Source organism: Lissotriton helveticus, chromosome 7, assembly GCF_964261635.1.
Source record: "Lissotriton helveticus chromosome 7, aLisHel1.1, whole genome shotgun sequence".
NCBI classification, from domain to species: domain Eukaryota; kingdom Metazoa; phylum Chordata; class Amphibia; order Caudata; family Salamandridae; genus Lissotriton; species Lissotriton helveticus.
In genome coordinates, this window is record NC_136068.1 from 746,790,952 (window position 1) to 746,812,507 (window position 21,556).

Here is a 21,556-nt window from a genome sequence, read left to right on the forward strand (position 1 = left end):
AAAATAGGGGTGGAGCGAGATAGGGTGGTAGTTTATTGGAAGATTTGGGTCAGCTGTGTTTTTTTTTTAGAATGGGTGTAACTCTTGCGGCCTTCCATATTTTAGGAATGCCAGCTTGTGGCAGCGAATTGTTAAATAAGTCTGTCAGGCGGTCCAGATTTGCAGGTGCGATTATTGGAAGGAAACGCGGAGGTATAGGATCCACTGGTGAGCCAGATTTAATTTTATTCATGGCGCTAATCACATCTTCCAGATTGCATGGAGAGAATTCTTCCAGTGAAGAGCTAGAGCTGGAAGAAGTAGAGGGATGGTTTTGTGAGATATTGGTGACTTCTTGAGGTGAAAAGGAACTGTGAATTGTGTTTATTTTGTCCTCAAAATATTAGGAGAGCGAGTTCACCCAGTTCTGTGAGATGGAAATCGGTGATTGGACTGGGGGCGATGTGAACTCTTTCAAGATGTTATAAAGCTCTTTATTAGAGTTTGCTGCTTTTTCTCTTTGGTTTAGGAGGAATAATGTTTTCGCTTGTCTAATACTTTCCAAGGAGATACGATGGATGGTTCTATATTTTTCCCAATCTTGCTGATTCTTACTTTTCCTCCATTTTCGTTCCGCGGTCCTTCAAGAGAGTTTCAATTTCTTCAGCTGTTCCGTGAACCAGGGTGAGGTTCTAGGTTTGAAATTGACTTTAGTGAAAGGAGCAATTTTATTTAAAGCAGATGTTATGGCTCCCTGAAGAGAGGTTGCAGCCAGATCGATGTTTTTTTCTTGGCATGTAGATGGAGAATTAAAATGAGTAGAGAAGGAGGTAGAAGTAACTTTCCGCCATGACCTTCTCCATTTTGATTCGGTTTTAGCTCATTTTTAAATTTCTGAGCTGGGATGGTAAATTTCAGTAATTCATGGTCTGACCATAATAGTGAGACAGAGGTTCCACCATGATACATGATGAATTTGTAAATATTAAATCAAGTGTGTGCCCGGCCGAGTGGGGGGGGGGGGGCTATCCACCTGTTGTACAAGTCCAAGAGATCTCATGTTGGTAATGAGCTGATGGGTATCGGGATCGGATGAAATCTCTGCATGGTAATTAAAATCTCCTATTAGGAGAAATATATCTGAGGCTAACACATGTGGGGCAATGTTTTCTAGTAGCTTATATGTGAAGCCGTTTTTCGGGCCGGGAGGTCTGCATACTAAGGCTCCTCTCCAGGTGACCTGGAATAAACCGTCAGTTCTAAAAATACATGTTTCTAATTGATCTGTAATGGCGGAGTCTAAATTTGTAACGGTCATACTAGGAGTTGTAGCAATTAACAAACCTCCTCCTCTTTTTCCCCTTCTATCTACCCCGGTGATTTTATATTGGGGGGGGAGGGGGCGGCTACCACATCTGTGGAGGAGTGTTCATGCAGCCATGATTCTGTTATAAAACAGATATCTGGTGACTCTGTGTCCATTAGACTCCATATTTCCATGGTATGTTTTGGGATGGAATGTGCATTAAAATAGATTGCTTTTATAGGTTTTGAATGCTATGGGGTTTTGAGGTAAGTCGGATCACAGGGAACTGAAGGTGAGTTAACAAAAGAAAAATCGTTTTCATATACAATTTCTTTTGGTCTGTTGTTGGCTACATTGCTCTGAAGGACTATTCCTTCGGGCAGTTTGCTAAGGTGTTTGAGTTCTTCCCTAGAATATTATAGCCTAGCCATTTCAGGACCGTTCACCAATATGTAAAAAGAATACGGGGAGAATAAGATCCTGGCGGCGGTCTGAAGAAAGCAGTTGTTCCGGTTCCAAAAGCAGAGAGCAAACAAGGCATTTATTTGGTTGTGTTCTTAGTCCCGAAGGAAACAAGGGGTTTCAGGATCGTGATCAACCTCAAGTCCCTGAACAAATATGTTCAGAATGTCCCATTCAAAATGGATACCCTGCTATGGATCATTCCCTTGATTCAGGCAGGCTTTGTGATGACTGCGTTGGATCTCATGGATGCCTATCATCATGTTCCCCTGGCATTGTGGTTTCAAAAGTATCTGCAATTCTATCTGAGGCGGTCATCATTGGCAGTATTGTGTGCTTCCATTCAGCCTGCGGACCCAGGGTCTTCACCAAGGTGGTAGTGCCTCTGGTGGCTCACCTTCATCTTCAGGGGATCTCAGTGTTTTCTTACCTGGATGACTGGCTGCTTCTGACTCCATCTGTTTAGATGATGCACCAACTTCTGGTCTTGACCATACTTATACTTATAGAGCCATGGCTTTCTCTTGAATGTTCCAAAATGCAATAGAAATGCAATCTTTAGCCCTTGACAAGGAGGACATTCATAGGAGAAGAATTCGACTCTATTCTTTGCAAAATGTTCCTGCTACACTCCAGGTTCCAGCATCTACAATACCTGTTGACATGTCCGTTGTTTCAGAGGACTGCCACTTTGTTTCAGTGGCTGAAGTTGCAAGATCACATGGCGGCCTCTGTCTTCTCAGTACCATGGGCCAGGTTGCACCTACGGCCATTACTTTGGCACCTTCACGGTTTTGGCAACTTTTTCCATTCAGGATGTGACCATGGAGATTCCACTGTCTCTCACGTTGTTCACAGCCTGCAGTGGTGGGGGGACTCAGCGAATCTCACCATGGGAATGAGGATGCATCCTTCTTCTCCAACAGAGGCGACAATGGACGCCAGTGCCCTGGGATGGGGGCAACAATGGGGTGGTGGTCCTCCATTCAGGCTTAATGGGACAGATCGGAGGCCATGCGATTATCCAATTTGAAGGAATTGTGGCAGTGGAGAGGGCCTTCCAGTATTTCGAGCCACACCTGTCCATTTGGAATGTCCTGGTTCGATCAGACAATACAGTGATTGTGGCATATGTCAACCATCACAGCAGCACTCACAGCCAGTCACTCAATCGGGTGGTGTGTGTGCTGGTGAGATGGGCAGAACTTCATCTCCAATCCATTTCTGCTCAATACATCAGGGGTTCGGACAATGAAAAGCAGATGCTCTGAGGCATCCATTTCCATTCTCTCAGGATCTGCGTCTGTCCACCAGGGTCTTCCGCCCGTTCTGCTGGAGGTTCAGCTGTCCAGAGGTGGATTTATTTTCTGCCTGAACTAACGCACCTACCAACTTTCTGCTCCAGGACTCCAGAAGAGGGACCTGGGGAGGGGCTGTCTTGTCAAGTCCGTGGCCTCCAATGTTGCTGTATGCCTTTCATCCCTTTCTCCTCATTCAGTCATTTCTGCTGGAGGTCCAGCGTCGAGAGGGCATAGGTATTGGCAATCTTACGGTACTGGCCGCGAAGATCATGGTTCCCGTTATTGAAGAGTTTAGCCATGATTCCTACTTGGATCTTGCTACAGAAACCATCTCCTCTGCAGTCTCAATCCAGAACCATTTGTCCCACTAACCTTAGTGGTTTGAAAATTGAACGGCGGACTCTAGAGTAGCAAGGTTTGCTAGCCCATTTTATTTCAGTGGTCCAGGGTTCACATAGGGGGTTCTACCCTATCTTCTTATTCTAAACATTGGACTGCTTTTGACACTTAGTGTTCTTTTCATGCTCTTTATCCTACATCTTGTTATATTTCTTCTATTTTCCAATTATTTATGTATGTGTTTCATAAGGGTTATGGACTGTCTACTTTGAAAGGTCAGTGGGCGGCTATCAGGGCGTTCAGGGATTCAGTTTCCTTTTCCTCGAATGCTGGACCTTTGGTTATTAGATTGTTTCATAGTTTTTCACCACTTCACATGTTGTCAAACCTTCTGTTCCGGCATGGGATCTTTCTCTGGGTATTTACACTCTTCAATCTTCTTCTTTTGAGCCTTTATCAACTGTGGATTTGAAGCTCCTTTCCTTTAAAGTGGCCTTCCTGGTGGCTATCACGTCAGTCAGGCGATTAGGGGAGCTCTCTGCTTTAAGGTGTTCCCCTCCATATTTGCGGTTCATGGAGGATGCTGTAGTGGTAAGATCAGATTTCTCCCAAAAGTTCATTCTAAGTTTCATACTTCTCAGAAACTGGTGTTACCTTCTCTCTGTCCTTCTCCCGAGAATGTTAAACATGCATTATCTGTGTATGTTGACAGATCTGCTGCATTTCGGACTTCTGAACAGTCTCTTTGTGGTTTTTGGTCTTGCAGGGAGCTGGAAACCGCATCTAAGCAGGGCTGTTTCTAGGTGTTTTGCCGCCCTAGGCGAGAATTGAAAAATGCCGCCCCTCCCTTTTACTACCATTACACTCTTCCCCTGTCATTCAGGCTAGAAGAATTAGATATAAATAGCATTAGATATAAAAGAACTTGTATTTGGAGCTCGTAGCTTGAAAACTGGATAGCTGCATGTTGTACACTCCTTACTGACAGCGAAAGAATTCACAACTCCCTAACATTACCATTAACAACAAAGAACAACAGGGAGTTTAACCAGAATGTAGAGTTTTCTCACCACTAATTTGGAGGTTCACTGCACGCTGGGGGTCGACAAAATTGTGATTTTTGTTTTCAAAATCGACATCTCTTTTACAAATATTTCACAAAATGATGCAAATGTCCTAAAATGCTCTTGGCCAGTATCTCAAATGAAATTTACACACAAGGGCTTACTCCAGGTAATAAAAAAGTCACAAAAGATACCAGCAGGAGACTGGTTTGAGAACAAATGCATCTCAACCACAGTTCTAACGTTCTTGCAATGACTTTTCTCCTTGAACTAGTGCCATCTGGTTGAAAAGTAAGTAACATTTTACCATAGCGAAATAACAAAACTTAATTTTATAAAATTCATGCAATGCTGATATTCTCATTACTTGCGATTTTGCAGCTGTAATGAAACTTTCACTCAGGCCTAATAATATCCTAGAATGGCAAATTGTCTCAAACAATAGCAGGGCCGTTTTCTTTTCTCGAATTACCGATAACCCTTAATCTCCCCATTATGCTTCTATACCCTTATTTCTTTCACATACACACTTCCAGATGGGCCGTCTCATGCACGAAGGCCTGGAAGGACACGGAAAAACAAGCGCTGCCTTTGACTGCCAGCCCCTTCTCCTTGATCTGTTCTCTCCTCCATTCTCTCTTTTCTTTCTCCCTCATCCCCTTAAGCAATTCTCTGCTCACCCCTCCCCTTGTCACTCCTCACATAGCCCCCTGTATATTTCCCTGTCTCTGTACCCCAGCCCCACTCCCTCCCAATGCCCTCGTCCTTCTGCAGCTCCCCCTTCGGGTGGTGTCCTTGGGGCTACCAGGTCCTCATCGCCTGTAAGTTCTTCAAGCTCAGATGGTAAGTGCAGCCCACAGGCCTGTCATGTCATCTCTCCTCTCTCATCCTCTCCCCCCCACCCTGCGCTCAACCCTCCTCTCTCACTCAGCTGCCATCTGCACATTGCCACCCCCCCCCCCACCACCCACCTCAATGTGCATCTGCTCTCGTTCTGATCTCTATGTGTTCTCCTGCACCTCCGTGACTCTGCCAGGCCCTCCGTGTCTGTCACCCCACTGTATGTTTCAGCTTTTTTGTTCTTCTTTCTTCACAAGGTCATGTGCCTAATGTTTTATTCTCCTCTGCGCTGCCGTGAGTAGTAGATACGCATTGTGTAACCCTCCGTGTATATTTATAGGGGAGGGGGGCACTGCAGTCCTCGTGTACACAGTTCTGAGAACAGTAACACCTGCCACTGAGAGGGGCAGAGGAGGGGCAGAGCGAGGCCTGTCCAGAGACAGAAGCACCGGATCACGCACTCGCTTTTTACTGACAGGAGAGCTATTAGTTGCCAGCTCTGTGTCGCCCCACTTCTCACCCCCTGGCACACCCCGTCTTGGTGCATACCTCCGTACCTGACTGTTTCTCTGCCTCTCTGTCTGTACTGTGACCCGTGATGACACGTGCAGCGCAGCCATGCTGGCACAGCACAGGTCGCGACGTACACGGCCCCCACCCCTGGCGCCAAACGTGACATCACGTGATGTCGAATTGTAGAACGCCTACACAATTTCTCCCCCTTTTGCCGCCCTAGCCATTCTGCTGCCCTAGGCGGCCGCCTAACCCTGCCTAATGGTAGAAACGGCCCTGCATCTAAGATGACCCAGAGTCGCAGTGGACGGCCTTAGACAGCTGGCCAAACCGTTATGCGCACTTACAGTGTGCACTACTCTTCCCCTTACTCTCGTCATGGTCCTGCCCTGCCCAGACTTGGCTGCCTTTAGCAGAAAAAAAATGATAATAAAATTGTTTTATTATAATTTTATTTTTCCAGTTTCTTTCAGCGGCCTGGCACTCAGCAGGGGGGCGACGCACCTCTGCCACAGCAGAGGAGCCACTGCTGTTGAGCCGTTGGAGTAAGAGCACCATCTCCCTGGCATATCAGGGCTCTGACTTGCCTTGTCCTTCCAATATTCAGGCGAGGTCCACTAGATGAGTGTCAGCTTTTAAAGTGTCTTTGGATGAGATCTGTTGGGCTGGGACTTGGGACTCTGAACACACATTTATTAGACACCATTGTTTGAAATGTGCAGAAACCAATCACTCAAATCTTTGGAGTGGTGTGTTGCAGTCTGTGGAGCCTCCTGCTCCTGTTTAAGTGGTTTTGGATATGGCATTAAATTCACTTGGGTGTGCTTTATATCCTGTGCTTTACTTTATTTCAGGTGTCAGTATTACAAAGGCCCTCGTTTTGTTTGGGTGTATGTTTTGTTAACTCTCATGTTGTTTATGACTGGGTCAAGGATGAGGTACGCAGAGTTAATGAGGATTACAGGTAAGCAATCTAAGCATTTTACGTTAGTACTTCTGCTTGGTTCACCTGCCTCTACAAACTGAACTATTTAGGAAAGGCTCAACACCCCAGTTAGTATAAAAACGTTATTAGAAAAAAGAGACCTGGAAGCCCCAAAAAAGTTTACTCCTAAGATTACAGCTCTTCAGAGTGATACAAAAGTGCAGCACACCACGGCAGACACGTCTCTCACTGTGTTTGAGCTTCAGTTGGTGTGGAAACATTCCAAACATGAAACCACACTTTTAAAACCTCTGACTACACACATATATGTATATATGTGTATGGTGTAAGATTAATTTAAGGTGCGATAAGTAATTATATAATTCTATGTATTAAGACTAATTCATAAAGTAACAGACTGAACAAAAAGCTAGGACCTCTGGTGGTAAATGGGATAGAGAAGGATGTAACCGCATAGTGTCTGAATTGTACAATGTGCAACCAGGAAACCGGGGTTCAAATCTTGCCTTTATCATCCATGGCCCATCCTTTACTTCACTAGGTATAACTTTCATTACTCAACTAGTTTCAGAGCAGATTGAAGTAATCTAATTTAGGGGCTGTGTTCTACAAACACCTTTTTTCTCTATGGTTTATATAAAATTAACATTTAACATTTAATAACAATATGGGCTATATAACTAGCGAGCATGACAAACTGGCATGTTTTGGATAACCCATGGCAAAGTTGGGAGGGCATGTGGTATACTTGAATGTTTTATTATCTTGTATGTATTATTATGTAGCGTCTCCTACGCCCTTGCATGTGCCAGTGACACATCAAGTATTTATGTAACACTACGAAACGAAATCGTATTAATTCCCCCAAAAAGTGTTAATCTTATAAGGATAACTTGGAAGTGTTTGCGGGACAATAGCAGCCACGGTGCAGCTGTCTGGTTTTGCAGCAGCTGCAGAGAGGGTGCCGTCGAACCAGGTTCGATTAGTCGAGTCTTCAGGATTCTTGGAGCAGCGCCGTGGACTCATTGATTTTTTTTTCCATTCAGACCTCACTAACAGCAAAGGTGAAAGGAGCAGTCGCGGAATACACTGGTTTCCCTTGGCCTAGCGCCATTTTCGGGTCAAAATGAGGCGTCGCTGCGTCCTACAGGTATGAATGGTGACGAATCCACCCAATGACGGGGAGTTGTTCTTACCAGTTAAGTTGCATTGTTGCTCACACACCACACAGCGATATCTCAAAGCAAACAATGAAAGAAGCAGGCGAGCCCGCACTCTAACATTCAGTACCTGCAGGACAGGTTGCTCTGACGCAGATACAGTCTGATGAAACGCCGGTGTCAGGCGCAGACTTCCTCTTTCACCCATTGACTCGCACCTCTGCCCGAGAACAATGGTGACGGTATTTCCTCCGGTTCCTCATTCCGGTGTATCACATTCTTGGTGATACGCAGGTACAGGCAGGAGTATTAGTTGATAATTGTTTCGCGGGTGTACCTGGCAACCTCCTTGTGCCTCATATGTGTGAGACAAGCAAACGTGACCGTTTCGAGCTGATGCTCCCCCATTAGAAGTGTGTCCCGACAAACACTGGAGCAGCCCACCTTACGGGCGTTCAGGAGACGACAGTCTCTTCCTGCCCGAGTTTACAGTACCATGTTAACGCCACGAGGTACCGCAGTGTTCAACCGAGTACCCTAAACAGACCCCCCAGGATATAGCGGCATGGATTAGCAAATTTAGCGGCACAAAAATGGAAATTTAGCAGCAATTTTGCGGCATTTTATTTGGCCATTTTTCCTACAACAAACACAGATATCTTATTTTTTTTAGTTATTTAACAACATGAAGCTATGTATATTTGGTTTATTTACAATGTAGGCATCAACAACAAAAGAGTGTTCCTGTTCTGTTTGAGGTGGAAAAAAGCACAGAGCACAAGGAACCAACAAAGCCCATTTAGTTTGTTAGGACAAATATCGACAAAATATTCTAATTGTTTGTTTGTCTTGTTTTGTTTGTCTGTTTTTAATTCCCGCAGGTGCTTTGTATTTTTTGTCTCTAAACTTTAGAGACAGGAGGTGTGTGCGTCCTACCTTCGGGTGGTGAAGCCCGCCCCCCTTGTTTTTTGCACTTCACAGACTTTTTAACTTTCAAGTCCTCTGGTTGGGTGGGCCTTAGAGTGCCCATACCGCCGAGGTTTACACTCTAGGTCCTGACGAATGCCAGGTTAATTATACCACATCGGCTGAAACATGTTCATGTTGACCATTCACGTTGTCACTTAATGTTAGTGGGAGTAGACCATTCAATTAGTTGGCCCTACTCACCATCACATTTTTTAACTTTGTCCTTGATGATCTTTGATTAAATTAATTTTTTGATACATACAAGGCAATTTTAAGTCACCACTTCACACTATTCACGTAATTTTTCACATAGCCCTCCCACCCTCACAAGACCAGCTCCGCAGTAATTCTGGCGTCGCAGCACACCGGGGTGACATTCGGTCACACCCGGTGGGGCCCGATGATGAAGCAAGTCACCGACCAGGTCGGTGAGTGAGGGCTTTCCTAACAAACTAAATGGGCTTTGTTGGTTCCTTGTGCTCTGTGCTTTTTTCCACCTCAAAGAGAACAGGAACACTCTTTTGTTGTTGATGTCTAATATAGTTTGGGGACTAAGAGTGTCCATGACTCTCCCTATCTCTCTTGTTGTTTATGGTTATTTACAATGTAGACACTTTGTTTCCCTCAAAAAGCAAAAGACTGCCCGTCAGCAGCCCAGGGAAGCAAAACCACGTTACAGACGTAAATTTGGGTGCAGTTATCGCGGGAATACTGGTGTTGTCTTAAGTTTGCGCTAGCTTGTGAATGGAGTGTTAAATCTATCTCCACTTTTGCTGTGTTAAGGTGGAGATAAATCGGAGTTAACTCCTTGTGAATATGCCCTGAGCGTTTCCAGCTATCACTTTATTGCTGTCCCAGGCTAGTTTTAGAGATTATTTTTTTTTTAAAAACACACCCACAGACGGATCACTGCAGGTCGAACTCAGCGCATGCGCTGTCTAGCTCGACCTAAGAATAGAACAATGTGTTTGTTTTACTTTGGTAGAAAACTCTCAGCGTGTCAGGGGCTTTGATTATTTTGGCTTTTGAGAAATTAGGCCCTGCAGCCATCACAGTTTTGCAGAAAGGGCTCCTGCTGTGTAGGTCAAGGTGCTTGGCAGGAGGATACATCACAGAGGGGCTTGTGTAGGGGAGTGCCTTAACTTCAGTAGACTGGTTGCATATTTGCCAAACCCTTCAATTACCCCTTCCGGTCAAGGCGTTGTATTATTTAATCCATCCACTTGTGACATAAATTCAAGCTTACACTCCAGCCACAAATCGATGCTGTAGTTCAAAAAAGCTCTTGAACATTCATCGGTCCCAAAGGAAGCTATTAAAAGGGAGAGTCCTTTCTAACTGACCCTTTCTCCTTGCATCCGTCACCCTGACTGATTCACCTAGCCATTGGGTAAGAATTAACAATCCATCTTGTGTACTGATCTTGCCCTGCGAGCACAGCCAACTCACCATCCTTAAAATACCTGTGCGACAATGCTGTGCTTTACAAATTGATAAAATAGAAATAAAAACAAGGAGTGCGTGGAAGGATGAGTGAGTAATTGAATGCATGGATGGGTGAGCGCCAAGTTACTATTTTGGGTGGCAGGAGACAGAGAGCCTTCCACTGACAAAAGGTAGGAAAGTGCAGAAGGTAGTTTAGCAGGCTTGTGCCTTATGTAGGACAGCACAGCTAATAAACAACGTTCTGTAGGACACCACAGCTAATAAACTCACAAACATTTACCAAGTTAAACCCAAGCCTTGGCACTGTCTCTAAGGCCCCAACAACCAATGAACAAAGAGAACTTCTTTAATTATCCCAATGATTGACAAGTGTTTCCTCACCCATTTCCAATTTAACAAACTTTCACCACAAGTTCCATATAGTTCGTCTATCTAGCTGCAAGCACTTAAGTGCCTATGTGTGCTCTGCTCAACAAAGAAAAAACACACCCATTAATAAAGTGATAATGGACAAAAGATCTCGGTCTCAAAAAACAAATTTCCAGGAAAACTCTCGATAGGTGGTCACTCCAGGTGCAAAGTCTAGTTTATCAACTTAGGGCCCGGTTATGAGCTCCTCGTTATATCCACAGGGAGATTTCCATGCCAAGACCTATGATACCAGATGGATTCTCCACTTGAGACAGCGGATACTAAGATATCTTTCTCTCTAGTGTGATGTGTCAAAAGGGCATATCTTCATATGTACGTTAATAATGGCGACAGAAAAAACAAATAAAGCAATTCTGCCATCTGGTGGACTTTTTATGAATAACACGTTTTTTTCTAATTCTTCAATCCTTGAGACTGTCACTGCAGACCACCCAGGATATGGCGGAGCTTTTGTAAAAATATGCTGCGATTTGTACAAAAGTGCCGATTCCGCGGGCACTTTTGTAAAAATCACGGCATTTTTACAAAAGTGCCGATTTCGCAGCAAACCGCGAAATCCTGGAGGGTCTGCCTAAAAGCCACATTACTTATCCTTCATCCCAGCTCCTGTCCTCACCCTTCAGCCCAAAACGTCGCTGCAACTCAAAACATAACGCCCGCCCACCCTCTTCATGCACATCCCACATATACTTTTGTGAATACAAATGACACCAGCCCTTGTTTTTTGTCTTTCTTGGGGAAAATCTTGGCCACAGTTTTATTAACATGTGTGATCTATATTACGTCATTGCCCTCCTAAATTAGAGCAGCCAGTCATAAATTAATATGACAGGGCCATTAATCATTATTACAGTGGCATAAATCATTCCGTCAGGATCATAAACGAATGACTGGTCTTAACTTATAAACTGATGAAGGTTCATAAATCATCTCTGCCCTATATCAACCCAGTCCTGTCATTTGCTTGTCATAATTCTAACACCTTTCAGTTGTTAAGGCAATCATGCGTGCTACTTTTTTGGAGTAAAAGTTTCTTGTTGGTTTTTCTCCGATTGCGAGGGGGGTAGCCTCTTACTGCTGTTAGGCTTAACTTGCGCCCTTGTCTGTCAGGTTTGTGCCCACAGATATGAGCTGTGAGTGCCATGCTCCGCTTACTCCCCCCGTTGGCCTGCTCACCCTGCCGTAAGGCATCCCCAGGTAAGTTGCTTCCTCAGGCACACATTCCTGCCGGTGCGCCTTCTTTACCAACAAATGTACTTCTTTTGTCCTGTGCGCTGTCACTGCTCCACCAATGTAGCCTATGCAAGGGCAGCGCTGTCCTTTTAAGCCCTCCGTTGCCCCAGCTGAAGTGCTGCGCCCCCCCCCCCTCCAGGGTTTAAAACATTACGGAGTCCTCATTGGCCCTATGTTTATGTGCCAACCTTGGCGCTCATTTCTTAGCTTGTGGGAAATGCGGGCCGCCTGCCCAAACTGGTATTTTCGGGTCCCCTGCAGGAGTTATGGCACTGGCTCCTGATGCCCCTTTGGGGGCGCCTTTGCTGTAACCCTCTATAGCCCCGCCTAGTGAACCAAAAGCAGCCCTGGCAAAAATGCTCCAAGCAGTCATGCTCCTTTCTTCTTCACGTGGAATCTCCCGATTTCCATTCGTCCAAACATTCTCTCTCTGATCACTTTCTCTCTACCTTTCCCCAGTCCTGAAATACTCCTCCCCACATGCGGCATTTATCCTCGGGGAGCTGGGGGAAAGTGGCAGAGGCACCGAGAGCAGCCCTGGGCTTTCAAATTCGGCCCCCAAGGGATCCAGCCCTCTAGATCAGTGGTTCCCAAACTTTTGACTCCTGAGGACCCCTATTGAGTCACTATTGGAAGCCAAGGACCCCCAAACAATTTGTACAATTTAAATTTCAAACATTACAACAGTAGTTTGAAAAAAGTAAACACACACTTGTGCACACCAAACAAATACTCGAATCACTAAAGATTTTAATATTTTATATAGAAAGAATTAGCAAAATCGAAATCTTTTAATGGGATGGTTAGTGCTGCATCTCGGCAACTAACTTCTCAATATTTGGTTCCATTTCGCAGTATGAGGCTCCTGCCAGGGCCAGACTGGAAACCCAAAGCTGCCCTGGCAAATGTTGTCAGACCAGTCCCAGTACTAAGTGCAGTGAGTGAGCCTGCCCACTGCAAAGCAAACTTTGGGGGGCTCTCCCACCAGGGAAATTTGGGAAAAAATGGTGCATTCTGCAACACATTTGTCATTATATATTGAATTGAATTTGCTTTTAAAGCATAGTAAATGATGACCTTACTATGCACCAATACAACAATCTTTTTGGGGCTCTTTTGTGAATCCCTCACTATCACTCTCCAACAGTGCCTCTCTTCTCTCAATAGCCCCTCTGTCACATGTATTTCATTTGTTTTATAGGATCTCTCATACAAGTGTAGGGTGTCAGAGCACTTTACATCAGATACATACAGAGACAATGGATCGTACGTGTGTAAATCGGTGTATAGAATATGTTATGTTATATAAGGCAAAGGGGACTTCAAGGTGTAGGATTCACATGTCATCCATTCTGGTGAGCATTTTCTTAGAGTAATTGGTCTGGAGAAGCACAACATCTTGACACAGAATGTAACATAGGGGTTAGCTTTGACTTTAATTATAACAATTTAATTCTACCCAAACAAACCTTTTTGGCAATATGAGGATTATGAAAGACTGGGAAAAAAAGATAGCATACTAACTTGTACCATGCAGTTTGCATGCAGCTGTTTAATGGCAGGTCATAGCTTCAGGTGCTATTTTATGATTGTAACTCATAAACTGCACAATAACAAAAGAATCTCTGTGACAAAAGCAGTAACCCACTGAGCTATGCACATAAACTACTGTTTTTTTTAATGCATGATACACATTCTTTGCAGCAGGCATATTAATCCTCTGTGCTACCTTAGATGAGTCAAACCTGCTACTGAACAAAACACACATCCCTCTCCAGCAGGTACATTAATCACTAGATGTTATCTTGACACTTTTATAGTTGCCCGAAAACTACAGATTATTCAAGGAACTTTGCAGTGCTTTTAAAACTGTTGCTTGCGGACCCCCTGGGAATGTGTCATGGACCCCTGGGGGTCCGCGGACCACAGTTTGGGAAACACTGCTCTAGATGATACGCAGCTCACATTCTTAGACATGAGTGCCCCATTGCTTTGTAACTAAACCTGCACACTATATGTCTAGGTACTTGCCTACATATGGCAAAAATGAATATGTTGAGTTTTGCTGAGATTGATTCTTAGTCCATAGACTTGATCTACGGTCAAATGCTCCAAATTTCACAGAAACACTATTGTTAGTGTTCTGCTTGCTGTTATTCTTGGAAACTTTAATTTCTGAGTATTACCCTTATGCTGACATGGAACAAAGTCCATGAAAGGGGCAAAAGAGTTCGCCCCATCCGACCGCACTGTTGCATGGCGCCTGTCTGGCAAACACTTTCTTCGTTTTAATTATTTGTTCCAATATTTTCCTTTTTCAACCATTATTAATCTGATTATTTGAAATTATCATCCTTTTAGTTCCATCCACAGCCGGGATATTAATGCCGTTTTCAAATTTCTAGTGAGAATGCTGTGCCCATCCGGACCTCTAGCACAAACACGACAGATGCAGGGGTTCTTCCAAAACAGCGTTTATTAAAACCAATGCATTTCGAGCATCTAGTGCTCTTCGTCAGGGTACGCTGTAAACAATATAGAAACACATGTATATTAACTTCATAACACTGCCATGTTTATAACAAAGTTATTCCTAATCATTGCTTGATGCTTCATACCTGATTCAAAAAAGCTTAACTCACTATCATTGTGTTTCTGAAGATTACAGTTTTCAAGGCAGTCTAAAAACCATTCCAGACTAATTACTTTTTTCTATAACGTGTAGACACATTAGCAACGGCCCTTTTAACTGAATGAGACCTCTCCCCTTGCCATGAATCATTTGTTATCCTATTGCTCTCTAAGTGGCCTCCCTGTGTCTTCACTCGTCCCGTGCCATATTAGCTCACCACCTTCCATACAGCATTCACTCTCCGTTCACCGTCTTATAAACGCCTCGTGTAAACACATCCCTCATAAATCATTCATTCTCCTTCCTCGCACTTGTGTGTATACTATCCTTTTAATGCCTGCCCCTCGGTCTTCCGAAAGAACCTCCCAATCTCATTCTCACAGCACCCAACTCTCAAATATCTCACTAATCACTCGAAAAAATAAAAAAAAAATAAACAACCACCCACACGATTTAACTTTACGCGCAACTCTGACGCCTCACGGCAATCATACAACAAAAATAATGATGATAATAATACTCGATCTTGCATACCCTCCTGAACCCGTGATGCTCATCCAGCAAAATCACACATCAAATCACATACCTGTTTCAGGCGTTTTGCATCAGCCCGATTCGTATCACTAAATGACCATGGTAATCACCCTTATTTAAATCCCGCCCTTGTGGAGTCCCTCCTACTAATTAGGGTAATAATTGCCGTTCTAACGCCTCTGTGACGCTTTGGTGTATGCCTACACTAACCCATGGTACTACAATACCCAGAACACAATTCTCTCTACTGTTAAGATCTTGGTGAAATTCACCACTTTCAAATAAGATACCAGCATTTATGTTACATCCATAATGTTTCACGCGTAAAATAACACTTTCCAATGTCAATGTCCCGATAAACTTAGTCTCTTTCAAAAACCCAGGTGTTAACTCCGTCTGTGTGGAAAGTCTGCTCCGTTACTTTTTATTTCATGGAACAAAGAACATAAAGCAAGTAACTAATACATGGATACATGTTAGAAAGGCGATCCCAGGGGGGGCAGAAGCTGTCTGACTGACCACCCCGAGACCCACCTCTCCTTCGGGAGTTGGCCGAGTGCCGTCGAGAGGCCTCCTGGGTGAGGTTCCTCTCCTAGAATCGTAACAGCCGAGCAATCACACCACTACAAATGGACACCACACCAGGAGAGATTCTTAGAGTCTTTATCAGCAATCAAGGCCGGTTCTCTCAGCAATATATATACAAACGGATCGAGGGATCCTTAATGTCTCGGTAACTGTGGGAAGAGGGTAGCGGGACAGTCTTAGTACCAGCCTGTTACAGGGATACCCTACGCTCAGGTCTCAATCCTCCAGCTGGGGGGTTCCGCAAGGTCGAGCTGCGACGGCGTCAGCAGGGCTCCGAAGATGGTTCAGCGAGGTCGGGCCGCGGCAGCGCCAGCAGGGCTCCGAAGATGGTTTCAGCGAGGTTGGGCCGCGGCAGCGCCAGCAGGCTCCGAAGATGGTTTCAGCGAGGTTAGGCCGCGGCAGCGCCAGCAGGCTCCGAAGATGGTTTCAGCGAGGTTTGGCCGCGGCAGCGCCAGCAGGCTCCGAAGTTGCAGGGTTCAAAGTAGCGAATTCTTCTCAGGGTCAGCCGCGATTCAATCCGCAGGGCTCTCGACTCCAGGATACAACTGCTGACCCATTCCAGAGCTGCCCCAGATATAGGTCTGGAGTCCTTTGAGGTCCGGACCCTCGCGCCTGGGGGCCAGAGGGCCGGCATGAGAGTGTCCAGACACCCAGCAGGGGGGTGGAGCCAGCGCCCAGGGAGGCCGGAGGGCGATCGAAACCAGGCGTCCGGGGACGGCTGGAGGGCCATCGAAACTTCCCTCCTCCTTGATCCGTCAAGTGGCCGTTTTACCACCTGGTCGGATCTTGGTGCCTCGATGTCGGGGCTTTGCTGTGGCCGCGGCCGAGGTCAGGCCGAGGCCACGTGGTCCGGACGTGGAGGGTCCAAGATGGAGTCGGGGCCTGAGATGGTGGCCCGGGATAGGGGTCGGACCAGCAGAGTGGGGCGAGTAGGGGTCGCCGTGTTCCTGAGGGGGAGAGCCGGGGGTCGCCAGGAGTGGCGGCTCTCGTGAAGGTTGGAGGGGACAGCTTCAGGCCGGAGGTCAGGGGTCGATGCTGTCCAGGGCCCACCATGCGGGAGGAGGGGGACCACGCCACGAGGCCGGGTCCAACACACGTCCCCCCCAGCTGAAGGCAGGGAGAGTCACCCATCTTCTTGGGGGTTCTCCTCGCCGAGGCGGAAGAAGCGGGACAGGCCGTTGGCGTGGTCGCTGCCGGGGCGATGTTCCACAGTGAAGTCCATCCCTTGTAGGGAGATGGACCAACGCAGCAACTTTGGGTTCTCCCCTCGCATCTGCATCAACCACCGCAGAGGTCGGTGGTCAGTCTGCACCCGGAAGTGGGTGCCGAAGAGATAGGGTCGGAGTTTCTTGAAGGCCCACACCACGGCGAAGGCCTCTCGTTCAATAGTGCTCCAGCGTTGCTCTCGGGCCAGCAGACGTCGGCTGATGAAGGCCACAGGTTGATCAATTCCCTCGGCGTTGATTTGGGAAAGGACCGCCCCGACACCGTGCTCCGAGGCATCGGTTTGGACTACGAATTCCCGGCTGTAGTCGGGGGCTTGGAGCACGGGGGCGGTACACATCGCTGTCTTTAGGGTCTCAAAGGCGGCCTGACACTCGGGTGACCAGTGCACCTTTTGTGGCTGCTTTTTGGAAGTGAGTTCGGTGAGGGGGCCCACAATGCTCCCATAATTCTTCACGAAGCGCCGGTAATACCCAGTGAGCCCCACGAAGGCTCTGACTGCTGTTTGGGTGACCGGGGGCTCCCAGGCCAAGATGGCGTCGATCTTGGGTTGGAGGGGAGCCACATGGCCGCTCCCCACTTGGTGTCCCAGATAGGTCACGGAACCTTGGCCGATCTGGCATTTGCTAGCTTTGATGGTCAGTCCGGCCCGCCTGAGGGCCGCCAAGACCTCCCGGAGGTGCTGGAGGTGCTCGGCCCAGTGGAGGCTGTACACCTCAATATCGCCCAGATATGCGGCGCTGAACTCTTCTAGCCCTGCCAGCACTTTATTCACCAGTCTCTGGAACGTTGCGGGGGCGTTCTTCATCCCGAAGGGCATCACCCTGAAGTGGTAGTGGCCATCGGGGGTTGAGAAGGCGGAGCGCTCTTGGGCGCCCGGTGTGAGTCCGATCTGCCAGTAGCCGGAGGTTAGGTCGAATGTGCTCAGGTAGCGGGCCGCCCCCAGGCGGTCGATCAGTTCATCGGCCCGGGGAATGGGGTGGGCATCGGTCCGGGTGACGGCGTTCAATCCCTGGTAGTCTACACAAAATCTTAGTTCGGGAGAGGCGCCAGGGGCGGCGGCTTTTGGCACCAGGACGACGGGACTGGCCCACGGACTGTCAGAGGGTTCGACTACCCCCAGGGCCAGCATCTTGGAGACCTCCGATTGAATGCAGGTCCGAACTCGGTCGGGAACTCGGTAGGCCCGGTGTCGCACAGGCGGGCTGTCCCCGGTGTCAACATCGTGGACGCACCACTGGGTGACTCCGGGGGTGAGAGAAAACAAATCTGCAAATTGACCCAACAGCTTTTGGCAGTCTTGGCGTTGTTCTGGAGTCAGGGCGGAGGAGAGGGTGACTCCCTCTATGGAGCCGTCTTTCTCGGAGGTGCTCAGGAGGTCCGGTAGGGGCTCGGAGTCGTCTTCGGCCCCGCCATCAGTAGGCTAAGTTCCGTTCGGACAAAGTGAGGTTTGAGCCTGTTGGTGTGGAGGACCCGGAGGGGGTGTCTGGGGGACTCCATGTCCACCAGGTAGGTGACAGGGCTCTTGCGCTCCACCACTTTGAAGGGCCCAGTCCACTTGTCCTGGAGGGCACATGGTTCGACCGGGGACATGACCCAGACCTGTTGGCCCGGCTCGAACTCAATGGAAGAGGCGTTTTGGTCATACCAGCATTTCATCTCCTCTTGGCTGGCCTCGGGGTTGTCCTTGGCAAGTTCCCGGAACCGCCGAGTCTGGTTTCGGAGGGTCAGGAGGTACCGGTAGACGTCGGGGGGCGCATCTTGGACTGCAACCTCCCAGCCTTCTTTGACCAGGCTGAGGGGACCCCGGACGGGGTGTCCGTACAATAGTTCGAAGGGGCTGAACCCCAGGGACTTCTGAGGGACCTCCCGATAGGCGCAGAGGAGGCAGGGCAGCAACACGTCCCATTGGCGTCGCAAGGGCTCTTCCAGGCCCATGATCATCCCCTTGAGGGTCCGATTGAAACGTTCCACCAGTCCGTTCCCTTGGGGGTGGTAGGGGGTCGTAAACTTGTATGTGACCCCGCATTGTTGCCACAGGGACTTCATGTATCGGGAAATGAAGTTCGTACCCCGGTCACTGACGACCTCTCGGGGGAAGCCCACTCGGGAGAAGATCCCCATAAGCGCCCGGCCCACCACGGGGGCCGTCACGGTCCGGAGAGGAATGGCTTTGGGATAGCGGGTGGCATGGTCCACCAGGACGAGAATAAAACGGTGACCTTGAGATGTTCGGGGCTCCAGGGGCCCCACAATGTCGATCCCCACCCGCTCGAATGGGGTGTTGACGACTGGGAATGGTTGAAGGGGGGCCTTGTGCTTCCCTCCGCTCTTCCCGCCGGCCTGGCAGGTTGGGCAAGTCCGGCAGTGATTGTACACATCATTCCTCATTTTCGGCCTGTAGAAATGGGTCACCAGGCGGCTGTAGGTTTTGTCCTGCCCCAGGTGCCCGGCGAGGGGCACATCGTGTGCCAGGTTCAGGAGGAAGTCTCTGAACCGGAGGGGGACCACCAGCACCCGGCTGGCCCCCAGTTCGGCAATCTTTTGTTCGCTGTAGAGGAGATCGTTGTCCCAATAGACCCAGTGGGACCCCGATGGGTCTCCGGCGGCTTGCTGTCGGGTCCCCTCGAGGGAGGGACACGCTTTCTGTTCTTGACGGAACTGTTCTCGTGTGGGGCCACCTTCTTGGGCCATTGGGCTAGTTCCGGGAGGTCGCCGAGCTCGGCAATTTCTTCACGGTTGGGCCCCAGTGGACCGGGCTCGGCGTCTTCGGGGACGGAGGGCGGCGCGGGCCACTCCGGTTCTTCGGTCGGCGTGGATTCGGTCGGGATAGTGGCCCGGGCGGTCATGGATCGGGTGGTCGCACAGACCCACTCGGGAAGTCCTAGCATCCCCAGATGCTCTCTCCGCTCGACGTCGGCCCAGGGGGAACTTTCTAGGTCGTTCCCGAGGAGGCAGTCCATGGGGGCATCATCACGGACGGTCCCTTTCAGCATGCCCGACACTCCCCCCCCCCCCCCCCCCCCCCCCCCCCCCCACTCGAAGGGGATTCGGGCCATCTGGCACAGGCTTTCTGAATTGTCCGCCGACCGTACTGGGCACAGCACATTGGGAAGGATCTGGTCAGAGGTCACCAAGTGGCAACGGACGGCCGTCACGCTGGCTCCGGTGTCGTGGAGGGCTTCGGCCCGGTGCCCATTAATGGTGACCCACTGGCGGTACTTCTGAGTGTTGCCCGGAATCGGGGCCCGGGGGACCATGTCTCTTTCGCCTAGACATACCAGGGACATGGCGGCGGGCTCCCACTCGGTCTGGTCTTCGTCATAGTTCTCTTCTTCGCCCCTTTCCTCTCCCAGGGAGGCGGCCGCGATCTGGCGGTTTGGAGGACCAGTGGTGCCGGGCCGCTGGGTCATCGGGCAGTTGGGGTCATTGGCATAGTGACCGGGCCGCTGGCATTTGTGGCAGATAACGTTCGAGCGGGGCCCCGGTCGTGCTGGGGGGGCCCCTCTTCTGGCCAGGGATGGCGAAGTGTTGGTTGGGGGAGGCACCGCGGGGAGTCTCGGCTCCTGTTCTGGCCTCCTCCGCCGCCTCGCGGACGGTGGGACCCCTGGGGAGCTCGGCCGTAGTCTCCTATTGAGTTCCGGGGGACCCGGGTGCTCACCCATCGATCGGCCTCGACGGCGAGTTTACGTGGCTCGGTCAGCTTGCTGTCGAGGAGATGCTGTCTGAGTTCGACAAAACAGTTGTTAGAGAGGTGCTCCCATACAATGAGGTTGAACAGCTGCTCGTAGGTGGTGACCTGGCTGCCTTTGAACCACCCCTCTAGGGCTCTACTATAGAAGTTCACATACTCCACCCATGTAGTACCGGGGATTTTCTTACAGTCCCGGAATCGCTGCCGGTACATCTCGGGGTGAGTCCATAGCGAGTAAGGAGGGCGGCTTTCATATGTTCGTAAGAGGTCATCTCGGCATCTGGGAGCTCTAGCAGGGCGTCTCTCCCTCCGCTGACGAACTTCCCCCACAAGCCGGCACCCCAGTCTTTTTGGGGTACTCGATGAGAGGGCATGGCTACCTCGTAGGCCTTAAACCATTGTTGGATGTCGTCGTTTTTATAGTATTCTTTGACGACATCTTTGGGGATGTGGACCTTCGTGTCCGCAGGAGGAGGTGGGCTTCGGTTCCCGGCGGCGCTGGCCTCACCCTGTTTGGCCTTGACCTCAAGTTCTTTTAAGCCACGCTCGTGCTCAAACGTGAGCTTCTTCTCCTCTAAATCCCTCTGCCTTCGTTTCTCCTCCAGGTCTCCTTGCAGCCGTAGTTGCTCAAGGGCTATCTTTTTCTCGGCCAGCTGTAGTTCTCCGTCCAGACGGTGTCGGGCGAGCTCCAATTCGTGGAGCCGGCTCCTTTCTCGCTCTTGTGCGTCTTCGTGGGCGAGGCCCGTGTTTACGTTGGTATTTCTTTCCTCCGCTGGGGTTGCGATGGTTTCCGGGTGCATATCTGGGACCGTGTCATCTTCGATCTGGGGTGGCGTCGCTCCTGCCTCCACCCATGTTTGTAGGGCCTGCTTGAAATTGTCCTTGGTGCTTAGT

General features: G+C 48.9%; 1 protein-coding gene across 3 annotated transcripts in view; it reads left to right on the forward strand.

Moving 5' to 3' along the window:
* LOC144767011 (uncharacterized) overlaps positions 1-21,556 on the forward strand; it is a 587,268-nt gene that overhangs the window by 162,566 nt on the left and 403,146 nt on the right. For 2 of the 3 annotated variants that reach the window (XM_078650666.1, XM_078650665.1), the window contains exon 1: positions 7,798-7,900. The exons of the other annotated variant lie outside the window; for it this stretch is intronic. In XM_078650666.1, coding sequence (XP_078506792.1) covers positions 7,877-7,900 — 24 coding nt within the window. In that variant the 5' untranslated portion in view covers positions 7,798-7,876. Of the gene's footprint in view, positions 1-7,797; positions 7,901-21,556 lie in introns of those variants that run through there. 3 annotated transcript variants of the gene reach the window in all.